Here is a 12,713-nt window from a genome sequence, read left to right on the forward strand (position 1 = left end):
CAGTTTACTATGTACTAACTTGTGGGGACATCTGTTAGACACGTGGTGCGAGTCGGAACCTGAGATGTGTCACTGTTTTCCACTTGTTTGAGAAATGTTTTGCATACTGAGGGCAGTTGTGGCTGTGTATCCGTCATCATGTGATGTGCTTGTTGGAGCTACTTCCTGTATATAAACTTAGCAGGGAAGTTTTGTATTGTTCAACGCCATGTAATAAGCCTGTAACCGGTAACAACTACATTTATTGCCACCTGAAATCGTGTGCCTAACCTGATGCAAATATAATAAACATACATTGACAGAATCTGTGTCATTTATTTGATTTTGACTTGTGTATGAGATTTTTGTGTGTGTGTTATATTGCCGTGAGCCAATCTAGTTCCGCCCAACTGACTGAGAATAAATTTAAGTAAGCAATCAGGGTTAATTACCCTGAGGTGCAGGGATAACAATAGTGTTGCGGCAAAAACACAAAATTTGACTTACAATTGGTGTCGTCAGCAGGATCAGTTGATTGGACTGATTGGCTTATGGTACTGTAGCTTAATTAGTTTGCTAGTATCTTATTTAGTATTTTGCAGTGACGGACTTTTTCTTGTGTATTTGCTGCATGTGTCAAAGTCAAACAGTTAAGCACCAGGTAATATTAACCTTCTTTTTTCCCTTTCCTCTTTGGCTTAAATTATTAGTTTGTCGACTAGGAGTTACTTTTATTTTCATAAGTTTATTGTTTATTTTAGGGGATGGGTTAGTCTTAGGTTATTGAAGGAATAAGGGTTAATATAGTGTGTAGACATTTGTGATAGAATTTGTTGGGTTTAGTGAAAGGTTTTGTTTAGTAGCTAGTGTTTATGTCTTGTTAGTTACTAGAGTGATAGAGTGAAATTTAAATTATTTCAGGGTAATTTTGAATACTTTTATGAACAAGGTGGCTTTCAAACAAGAACAAAATTTGGACAGTGAAAGTTTAGATGCACATACATCATGTGTGCCTTCATGTACGTCAGGTGGTGGCCTACGTTCTTTGCTTAGGACTTCGGCAGTTGAGAATGATTGAGAACAGGTATCTTCCAGTGGTGTTCGTTTAGAGGTAGTTCTATACCTTCCTTGGTTGAGTCTAGGCCCAGTGGTCAGGTAGTAGCATGAAATAGGGCATTACTTCCAGAGATATTTACAGGAGAACAGATGGAAGAGTGGGGAAGTTGGTTACAGACCTCTGAGATGTATGCTGAACTTAATGGTTGGACAGATGCATGCAAGACTCGCATATTAGGAATTCGCCTCTTGGGTAGGGCTAGTAAGAGTTACTTTGATTTACCGGATGAAACTCGGGCTAGATATTCATCGTTGCAGGAAGCCTTGACTTCTAGATTTAGGCCTAAAGGTACAAAGGCACTTGGAGTGGTAGAATTCAGAGTTCTTACTAGGCACCCGGAAGAGTCTTACCTAGATTTCGCCATTGAATTGAGACGTCTTGCTGAGTTAGCTTTTCCCCAGATGGATGCTGGTTCCAGATTGGTGTTGTGTATTGATGAGTTTGTTAATAAGATGGCAAGAGAGATTTGAGAATGAAAATGCGGCACCAAACTTTTTTGATTCTAGATCAATCAGTAGCGTTTGCTAGAGAATGGGAAGCCATTGAACAAGCTGACTTGAGTACTTGTAAGTTAATGCAGCCTTCTGCCGGTGTGTCTGACAAGCTGACCACAAATGTGTTAGTAGAGGAAACAGTCAAGGATTTATGTGGCCAGATAGGGAAACTACGCTCAGAGTTGTCTGCCCTTAGAAAGTTAAAGCATGATAAAAATGTGGCTTATTCGTATTGTGGGAAAATGGGACATCTTGAGAAAACATGTTACAGGAAACTGGGAGCCTGTTACTCATGTGGAAGTGTAGATCATATGGTCAAGGATCATACTAAGAGCAAGAGTAAGACGGGTTCAGATCTCCGTACAACGGACAAGTTAAACTGGACAGGGCTGTCAATAAGACCCGATTGACAGCCGATAGTGCAGTAAACACACATATAAAGAATGAAGGTGTTGAATGTGGGTCATCAGAGTTTCTTAGCTGTCCACAGTATTTTGTGACTGGTCGTTTACACAGACTTATGTTAACTTTCTGGAGGATAGTGGGGGAGGTATTAGCTTGATTAGTGAACAACTGTTTGAGCGGTTATCACCTCAACCTGAGTTACTGCCCTTGAGTGCTAGTTTATACAGTCTTGGTGAAGTCAAGTTGATGTGTCATTTTGCAGCGGTGAGAGGGCTTCCAAATGAGGGATTAGGAGCAGAGTTCTGTATGGGGTCACTATGGATATGCACAAGAATAAGTTAAAGTTGGCGTCTGGAAATAGTGTTTCTTTACACGAGTTTGAGAAAACAATATGACTTGGGGTAGTGGTCCCTGAATATGTGGTAGTGCCTGCTTGACATGAGATGGTGTTTTCCTCCCAATTGCATAGTGATTTTGATGGAGAAGGTATGATAGAGGGGCAAGCAGGGTTTGCAAAATCCACTCAGATCATGGTTGCCAGTATTGTAGTTAAGCCCCATGACAATATGGTGCCCATTAGAGTTGTTAATACTACGGATCATGACTTGTCTATTCCAAAGGGAACACAAATTGGCTTCTTTACTGAGTTATGTGAAGATAATAGGGATGCGTCTACAGCACCAGGCCGGTTTGATACTAGTAAATGTAAAGTCGGTAACTTACTTCCAGAACAGAAACATCAGTTAGACGCACTCTTATCCTCCTACTCACATCTTTTCATTGGGGTCAAATGATTTAGGACGTACCATTTGGGTGATGCATGAGGTTCGAACCGGTAACTCGAGACCGATTAAACAGGCCCCTGGGCGTTTGCCATTTCACCATCATCAGGAAGTTAGAAAATTGTTAAGTGATATGATCAGAGACGGGGATCAGAGTCACTTTGGGCTTCTCCAATTGTGCTAGTTACTAAGCCTGATGAAAGTACGCGCTTTTGCATGGATTATGGCCATGGTAATGAAGCCATGGTCAAGGATGCATATCCTTTCCTTGCACTGACAATGCATTAAATCAGTTGTCTGGTTCAACATGGTTTTCATCTATAGATTTAGCATCCAGATACTGGCAAGTTGAGGTGCATCCTGATGATAAGGAAAAGACCGCATTTGTGACACTGGGGGCCTTTACGAGTTTAATGTCAAGCTGTTTGGTTTGTGTAATGCTCCAGGAACATTTCAGAGGTTGATGGATTGTGTGTTGGTTGGTTTACAATGGAAGATTTGTCTGGTATACATTGATGACATCATTGTTTATTCTAAAACGTTTGATGAATACTTAGATCATTTAGGACAGATTTTTTGAAAGGCTTAGAGAGAATGGTCTTAAGATTAAACCTTTCTTTTTGCGCTCGAGAAGTAGCATACTTGGGTCACAAGTGATGGTGTTTCACCAAAACCGGATAAAGTAGCAGTACTGGAAGACTGGCCTGAGCCCAGATCTTTGTCTGAAGTTCTAAGTTTTGTAGGGTTGGCCTCTTACTATTGAAAGCTTATTTGAGATTTTTCAACTTTGGCTAGACCTTTGACTAGACTTACACAGAAGGGGGCAAAATTTGTTTGGACTGAAGAATGTCAGCATTCTTTTGATACATTGAAGAAAGCATTAACCACTTCACCTGTGTTAGCGTATCCAGAATTTGACACAGTTTATCTTGGAAACAGATGCTAGTAATGAAGGCCTTGGTTTTGTGCTAAGTCAGGAGATAGATGGCAAGGAACATATAGTGGCGTACAGGAGTCGAACTTTCTATCGCCCTGAGAGAAACTACTGTGTAACCAGATGGGAACTATTAGCAGTGGTAGAGGGAGTAAAGTATTTCCGTCATTACCTGTTGGGTAAGAAATTTGTAGTCAGAACAGATCATGGTTCACTTATATGGCTAATGAAATTCAAGGAACCCCACCGACAAGTAGCTCGTTGGCTAGAATTACTGTCAGCTTATGATTTTGAGATTAAACATCGTCCTGGACATAAACATGGAAATGCGGACTCGCCGTCTTGTTTGCCCTGTACCTGATGTAAGCAATGTCAATGTTTAGAAGCTATGATGGTTACTGCTCAATCTCCTTTAGAAAAGGCTCAGAGAGAAGAGTTAGGGTCGTTATAGCAAGCAGATGAAGTAGGGCAGTTGTCGGTAGTGACGAGGCCAGTTACTAAGTTTGTGGAAACATTAGTTAACCAGTGGGATTCCTTATGGATTGTAGATGGAGTATTGGTCAGAGTTTTAGAGGGTTGTGATGGAAAACAAGCTGTGATTCCGCCCGGTATGGTTGAGGGTATACTTAAGGGAATGCATTAGTAAGTTGCAGGTGGAGGACATCTTGGTGTCAAGAAAACTGTGTCTAAGATCAAGGCCCAATACTATTGGCCTGGGTGGAGGCGAGAAACAGAAATGTTGGTAAAAACTTGCCCTGGATGTGCTAGAAAAAAATCTCCCAACCCCCAGTTGCATGCAAGTTTACATGGTGGTCTGCCCATTTCAGTGACTGGGTATTGACATTTCTGGACCATGGCCAGTTACCATAGCTGGTAACAAGTATATCTTGGTTGTACAGGATTATTACACTAAATGGGTTGAGGCTTATGCCATTCCGATTCAAGAGACTGAGATTGTAGCTGGTGAACTGGTAGATAAGTTTATTTGTAGATTTGGCATGTCGTCTTCCATTCATTCTGACCAGGGAGTAAATTTTGAATCTAAAATCTTTCAGGCTGTGTGTAAAGGTATTAAGAAAACTCGTACAACTCCGTTTCATCCCATGAGTGATGGGCTAGTGGAAGATTTAACAGAACTTTGTCAGGAATGCTCAGCCAGTGCATTACTGAGTCACAAAGAGATTGTGATATACATTTGCCGAAAGTACTCATCGCTTTTCGGTGTGCAGAACAAGCTTCTACTGGTTTTTCACCAAACTACCAAGTATTTGGCTGAGAGATATGTTTGCCAGTTGACATAGTTACCGGTTCACCAGGATAGGAGAATGTGGAGTTGCCTGTGTATGTGAGAGAAATGAAAACAAATTTTAATCAAGTGTTTGAGGTTGTGGAAAAGAATCTAGAGAAGAATGTGTCTACTATGATCGTAAGTCCACTCCTAGCTCATTTGATGTTGGTGATCGTGTATTAATCTGGTAGTAGTTCGGGTAAAAGGCAAAGTTTTGGGTCGGAATCATTGTGAAGTTGTTCATGTTAATAGACTCAAGAAGGCAGTTAGTGATGACAGTTGGGATGCTCAGGTGTTTCGTGAGAACCATATGTGTGGACAGACTAGTATTCCTGTTTCCATGGCCGCACATACTACTTCCGTTCCCACGGATACAGGCCCAAAGGTTAGATATGTAGTTCGACCTTTGTTACCTTTAGATGACAGTTCTCTTGTTACTCCCATTGCTATGTTAGGTAGAGTGAATGGTTCAGAGATATCTGAATCTCCAAGCAGATTGTCTGTGTATTTGAATCCGTCTGAAGGTGATCAGTCTGTTGCAGACAGTACGCAGGCTGGAGTATCTGAAAGGGTACGACTTCGACTCTAGCAGAAATGAGTTTCAACAGTTCGTTTGGGCAAAGTGGTGACACTAGTTCCTTTAGTGGATTTCATGGAACTCTGAGGAGCCAGTTAGAGAGTGAGAGTAGTGTATGTAATCTCTTTTAGAGGTTCTTGGTCTTGGATATGTATATGTGATCTCTTTTAGAGATTCTCGGTCTTGGATATGTATAGGCGATCTCTTTTAGAGGTTCTCGGTCTTGGATGTGTATAGGTGATCTCTTTAGAGGTTCTCGTCTTGGATATGTACATGCAATCTCTTCCAGAAGTTTGATTTGGCTATTGATATGTGATCTCTGTGGAGATGTCTTTTTGTTTGACTTGAATTGTAGTTTTATTATTATGTCATAGTTTTTTGGATACAATTTGACCATGGTATTTGATTTATGTACATATATGTAGTTTTGGTATGAGATCCATCTTGATCGATTGAATTTGTCTCAGAGGACCATGAAATTCAGAATATTTACAAATTGAACCCTGATAATGTATTATATTAGTGTGGTTAAATTATAGGGGGTTATGTAGTGTGGGGTTTTGTTCACTTTGGGGTTTTTTAGAGCTCCTAGTTGACCGGGTGCTTGACTTAATTCTAAAAGTAAAGTAAAAAGGTTTTTTTTCTTTTTCTATTAAAAATTTCATATCTTTTGTTCTTCCTCTTCCCACATACCTATTATAAATTATACCTCTTACCTATTATAAACTATACCACTCGCTTATCATAAATTATACCATTCACCTATTATAAATTATACTATTCATTAAATTACAGATTTATCTTTTGTTGTATATTTTCCATGTAGTTCTATGCATGTATCTGTGTATATATATATTTTTTTTCTCTTCTTCTGATAATGTTGTGCTAAACAGTAGATAGTTGCAGTGATTACACATTGTGTATTTTGTATATGAACATACGTGCGTGATAATGATGTATGAACCCCACTTGATGTGGCTATTAGCTATGGGTGTAAAAGCTTCTACCGGACAGTGAGAGCACCCTCCTGGTAATCTATGGGATCTATATGGATAAGTAAATGTAAGACGCCTGGAGGCAGTCTCAAGAACCCAGGGGTCAATGTAATGAAAATTTCGGCAAGAACATTTGCCCAAACACGGCCGTTCTGGTAGAAAAACGTTCCCGGAAGTTAGTCCCGGGTTGTTTCGGCCTAACACATCTGGGTACAAGGCTCACTGAGCTTGAATGTGTCAGGGGTCCATGGGTAAATCTCGTGAAGTTCAAGAATTTTGATTGTCACCCTTACTTAAGCCCTGACGATTAAGATACATGTCAGTGGGAAGAGAAACATTGTTTGATTAGTTTGGCGCTAGTTTCTTTCCCGTCACAAGTAAGCACTCGTGAATGTTATGATGAATAATTTTGAGATAACTACTGCAGCCAGTGTTTTGTCGACAACCAGGACGAAAGACAACACTACTGCCAGATTTTCATTACATTCAAAATGCAGATTCAGAATCAAGCTCTAGGAAAAATCAAGTGTCAGTGGGATGTATTTGTAAGAACAAAGCCTTTGAGAACTCTAACTGGACAATTTCTATGTCTTGTTCATATACAAAAATTAGTTTTGTTCCCATACTCATATACACATGAGCATTAATCAAACACTATTCATTTGCATCACAGTATAAAAACACTACATACTATGATTACACGATGCTATTTAGAAAGTAGTCAAATGCAACATATGTCATAATATGGGATTTCACTTTCTCAGTAAAGTACAAATTCTAGTACTTTTTTTGGTTGAGTCCCATCCGGGATTCGAACCCGCACCCTCAGAGTCAGGCACCTAATCGCCAGCACACAAAGTCAGCTGCCTAGCCCGCTCAGCCACTGCAACTTCCACAAAAATTAAAGTTGGACAACTGGTAGTCTAGACTGCATACTTTGTGTACTCCTCTTCAGGCATTTTGTGTACCCCTCAGTTGTAAATTTGGATCGTAATTTACAATGATCTTAGCCTACAATCGCTTTGTGCAAGTGGATGGTGATTGCAGTCGAAGCCTAAGATCGCAATCTAACAGATTTATAATAACTGTAGCTCTAAGATGATTTTGTGCAAGTGGACTTTCCATCTCATATGCAACATACCATGATAAATTAAATGGGTAATCTAATTCTGCTGGTGTTTCATTCTCTGCATCAGTTAAAACTGTTTTGAAGCATGTTAGAAAGGGAAATTGTTTATTATCACACCAAAGTAAAATATTTGACTTGCAAAGTTTGGGGCGTACGATACTGTCACAACATCGCTAAAAATATACAGCCACCGAAAAGATCAAAAACATATGAAGTCATGTCCAGCGAACGTTTGAGATTGCTTTGACTGCAGTGGTGGATTAATGATGGAAAACACATGATATACATGGGACAGGTTATGAAATAAATGATCCTGTCTGAAGGTAGGCTGAACGATATGAAAAAATTGTATCCATTTTTCATTCATGAAATATTTTACCCTTAACTGATAGAAACCCCATTACGCCAGGATATATCATACGTTTACAAAGTATACATCTGACAAAACATGTTTGTGGTTGTTTTTTTTCACAGTATCTATGGTTTGAAAATGAAATTGTGCTATTATAATGATAACTATGTAACATTTAATCATAAAACAAAACAAAAAAATGCACCCTAAACCCCCTGAAATTCAGTTAAGTGAGTGAATTTAGTTATTAGTCACACTCAGCAATATTTAAGCTATATGGCTGCAGTCTGTAAATAATTGAGTTCAGATGAGACCATCCAGTGATCAACAGCACAAGCATCAATCTATGCAATTGGTATAGAATGACCTGTAACAATTTACAGGTAATCTCAAAGCAATACACAAAAATGTGACTATCAACAATGTTAAAAATGTGAAAACTCACCTGGTTTGTATTAAACATGAACTTTGTTCCTTTGGCAACATGTCCAATGACTATCATGATGCTTTTGATGGCAGGACTAGAGTGAACAATCTCTGAATAACTGTATGCAGCAAGCTCTCTCTAAAAAATAATCAACATCGTTATTTGTCATATTGCTTCATTAGTGCACTTTGATGAATATGATTTTGACTATAATTCAGTGTGTATCAACTTTTCATTTGTCCAATATCAAAACAAAATTCCTTGAAAGCAACTATGCACCAGTGTTTCCTGAAATCTGCTCAGACTACAAATAAATATTCAAAATCTATGACAAAATATTGTTAATAGTGCTATTGAAGGAAAATGTTTTTGTCAATAATATGATAGAACTGATTTGTCTCACCACACCTATGTAACATTTGTTAGACTGGCCAAGGAGTGGTTAGGGACCACAGCTCTCAATGTTCACTCAATGCTTTAGGTTGTGAAATCTTCATCAAGTAAGGAAACATTTAAGAGCCTACTTATAGCAACTATCCAATTAGGATACAATGACAGTGAACATGACTATTTATCCCATTAGTTGCTTCTTATAACAAGCAGAGGTAGCCAAAGACCAATTCTAAACCAGATCTTCACAGGTGTAACAACAGAGATTTAAAAACTGTAATGTAAATTGCATATTAATATAGTTATCCCATTTCAAGATTTGCACCTCTCTCTCTTGTTTCAACTTTTAGTTGAATGAAAGAATGTCTTAAAGTATTGACTGTAGGTCTTCATGTCCATTTGCTGGTGCACTCAAGGCTGCTCTCCTTAATTCGCTTCGGATGACAATGTCATTTGCTACTCTTCCACACTTACATTCACCAGATTTGATTTTGCTGACACAGAGTTTTGCAATTGTTGATAAGTCTCTAATTCTATTGGGAGCATGAATAGCTAGTTTCCATATACTCAGTGCACCATGTCCGATCAAGGAATATCTACTCAGATCCTGTCTGGCAGATATTTGTCTCTGTAATGACTTAGTCTCTACTTGCTTTATCCGCTCAGTGATGAAGTGATTCGTAGCTAGTTTTGATGGTATGACAGAATAATCTGTGTAGTTGTCCAGCAGGTCACACATATCATATTTCTTAATGAGTCGGAGCATATTGAAAAGTGGAGATATTTTACATTTAGAGTTGACTGTGCTATGACTTTGATGTTGGCCAAGACGATATGTGAATAACTTCTTAACTCATTAAGCCTGTGAGTCACTTCACTGCTCAACACCTGGAACCCCGTGCTGCTTGCTGTGGCGAGACTAATTAGGGCTATTCACGCCTGATATTCCTGGCAGGTTTCGGAGATTACAGGAAACTGTCGTGTCATACAGGCAAGTCCTGATTGTTTAATTGCGTTGTAAAGGTATATGTTGAAAGAAAACAAGAGTGAATATGTATCATATATGTAACGTTTTACGTAATTTTATTACACTTTCTCTTGTAGACTTTTGGTGGCGTGTACATGTGTATTTTCTTAACACATGTTTGTATTCTTTGTATGTAACACATATTTAAACAAATTTTTCCCTCTCATATCATTGTGTGAGGTTAAATTGTTCAAAACATCTATGTCAGTGGCAGTAAAGAAGAATTTATGCACATGCCTAATAATCTTCTATAAAAGAAGTGTTTTCGCTGATACGTTGCTAGTGTATGCTGAATATTTTAAGGTAAGTACTAATAAGCTAGTGTATGACTTAAATGGAACAGATTCACAGTTTGACACTTTGGTTCATCTAGATTTAATGCAGAAAATATACGTTATCACACGAACATACATGTATACATATTGTATAATGCTATTCCTTGCACATACATAACACAAAGGGTCATGGGATGGGCGTCATCAAAGTTTCTGAATAGGAGGTTCAATATTGTGGCTGACTTGTTATCAATGATCAATCGTATCATGAGATACCTGTCACATAGGAAATGTGCATGACTCCATAAAACAGGTTGTCCAATGATATAACGGCGCATTAGTTTGTTTTACACTTTACCTGGACATGCATTCTGTCAGAGGCTGTTATTTTGCGTTGTCTGATTGAATGATTATATGCATCAAATCCGTAACTGATATATTATCCTCCTTTTATTGATGACGGATCTGATACATGAGATCATTACACTGGATAAGATAATTAGATATCAAATACAAACATTTCTTACACAATGCTTATGTAGATTGCACTGAAAAATCACATTTCAAATTAACATGAAATAGCTTGAACAAAATGCTCCAGTTACCTTTGTATGGTTTATGTGTGCTATATATGTATATTATGAGTGGATGCAAGAGTTATCACTTCATATTCGATTATGTATTATTGTCAACTTTAAAAATCAACAGTCACAAATGAGTTAGGTCTATATTAGTAACTTGGTTTATTTCAAATCTACATGAACATGGGTGTAATACATGTTTACGATTCATTATATGAACTCATACAACGAGTGAATAAATGATTTAATTTAGAAGAAGGTTGTCACAGTTAATTCAATCAATGTGCAAACATAGTATCTTAGTATTCACTCCCAATGACAAGTAACAAACACTTACCTCCTGTGACAACATCTCATAATCCCCTTTCTCGCAGACATGTGTTCATTTGCCTGTATAAGACCACGTGCACAAATGGGAACTGATGACAGTGATGAACCAGACAGTGAGCCTGACACCCAATCCTGTCCGTCGCCTCTTAGGAAAAGCATAGTCGCCTTTTGTGGCAAGCATGGGTTGCTGAAGACCTATTCTACCCCGGCTCTTCATGGGTTGCATAGTAAAATGAAGTTTCTAGAGATACCTTTCATTGACAATCTGATGAAATGAGACTATGCTGCACTTATTGTCAGTCAGCAAAGAAAAGTTCTCTTCTGGGATTACAAGATAATATCTCCTAAAGCTTTCAGTAAGCAGTCCATCAAGTTAATCTTACCTACTTCCATTATTGTGAGAGTTCCAACAATTAAAAGAACCAGTTCAAAATGACATTCAGTCTGACAGGTTTGTGTTTCAAGTGGGTTACTGTACAAGTCAAATAAGTCAGTTAAAACTTCACATTTTTTTATTTTCTCTATAACCTATAATATCTAAAATACAAACAACTGGCTATAGTTTGACATTTTTAAAATTACTGACATAGAAAATACCCATATGTTATAAAAGGGTGCAAACTGGTAAAACTGAGTACCCAGTGAAGTGCATATATTTGACAGACCCAGATTGCAAAAAGCATATCTAAAGCTCTGGCAGTACATCTTCAAAAAGGAAAGTCTGGGTTCATGGCTATGCAGGTCAAAAGTACATTTGAGAAACAAATCAGCAAGTAGTCTGTTCAAACAAAAATTATTTTGTGTGTGTGTGCATGTGCATGTGCATGTGCATGTGCATGTGCGTGCAAATCAACAACAAATCAACAAGATAACTTCCTTGAAGAGTTAAAATTCCAGATTCACTCCAAAGATGTTTCTAGCTTTATGACTTGATAAGACAAACTTAACAATATTCAATAAAAGTCTCATTGTCCATTGTATTTGTATATACACTGAACCAGAAAAGAAATATCTCATTTCAAAATAAAATGCAAAATTTTGTTCATACAAGGTAGTGTTATAATTATGATTGTACAGTTTGGTTAACATGTTTTATAATCCAAATTGGCAGTTATTACTGACATCAGGTGTTTTTCAGATGAAAAAGCATATCGACTCAATTTCTCTTTAAAGGTAAACATGGTAAAAGGTTCCATACAACATTCATGAAAATGAAAATGCATATTGTGACAACCATGCCAATGAAAGGGAGTCCCAAACTCACCTGAAATCATGTTTGTTTTGACACAATCACCATGGCAGGACTCACAAGAGATCAGAGGAACCAAATCTTTGGATATTGAAAGTTGGCCAGACTGCATAGAGGGCAGTCAGTCATTTCAAAGCTCAAGGTAGGACAATCTGCCAAATGCACCAGCGGTATCAGGTCACTAAGAGCATCGAGGACCACTGACATAGTGAGCGACCTTCAGCAACATCACAAGACCAACAGATTGTGTGTCACTGTCTGCAGGATCACTTCATAAGAGTGATGGAAATGGAAATCCTGACTATTGGGACTCACAACAACCATCAGTGCGATACAGTGTGTCGATGTTTGTGCAGAAGAAACCTCTGCTCTCACAGACCAT

The 12,713-nt window shown here is 38.2% G+C and overlaps 1 protein-coding gene across 1 annotated transcript in view; it reads right to left on the reverse strand.

Annotated features, from left to right (window-relative positions):
- The window catches only part of LOC137295441 (unconventional myosin heavy chain 6-like), a 468,840-nt gene that overhangs the window by 16,909 nt on the left and 439,218 nt on the right, over nucleotides 1-12,713 (reverse strand). The window contains exon 41 of the mRNA XM_067826813.1: nucleotides 8,498-8,617. Coding sequence (XP_067682914.1) covers nucleotides 8,498-8,617 — 120 coding nt within the window. The remainder of the gene's footprint in view (nucleotides 1-8,497; nucleotides 8,618-12,713) is intronic.

The sequence above is a fragment of the Haliotis asinina genome, chromosome 8, assembly GCF_037392515.1.
Source record: "Haliotis asinina isolate JCU_RB_2024 chromosome 8, JCU_Hal_asi_v2, whole genome shotgun sequence".
Classification (NCBI taxonomy): domain Eukaryota; kingdom Metazoa; phylum Mollusca; class Gastropoda; order Lepetellida; family Haliotidae; genus Haliotis; species Haliotis asinina.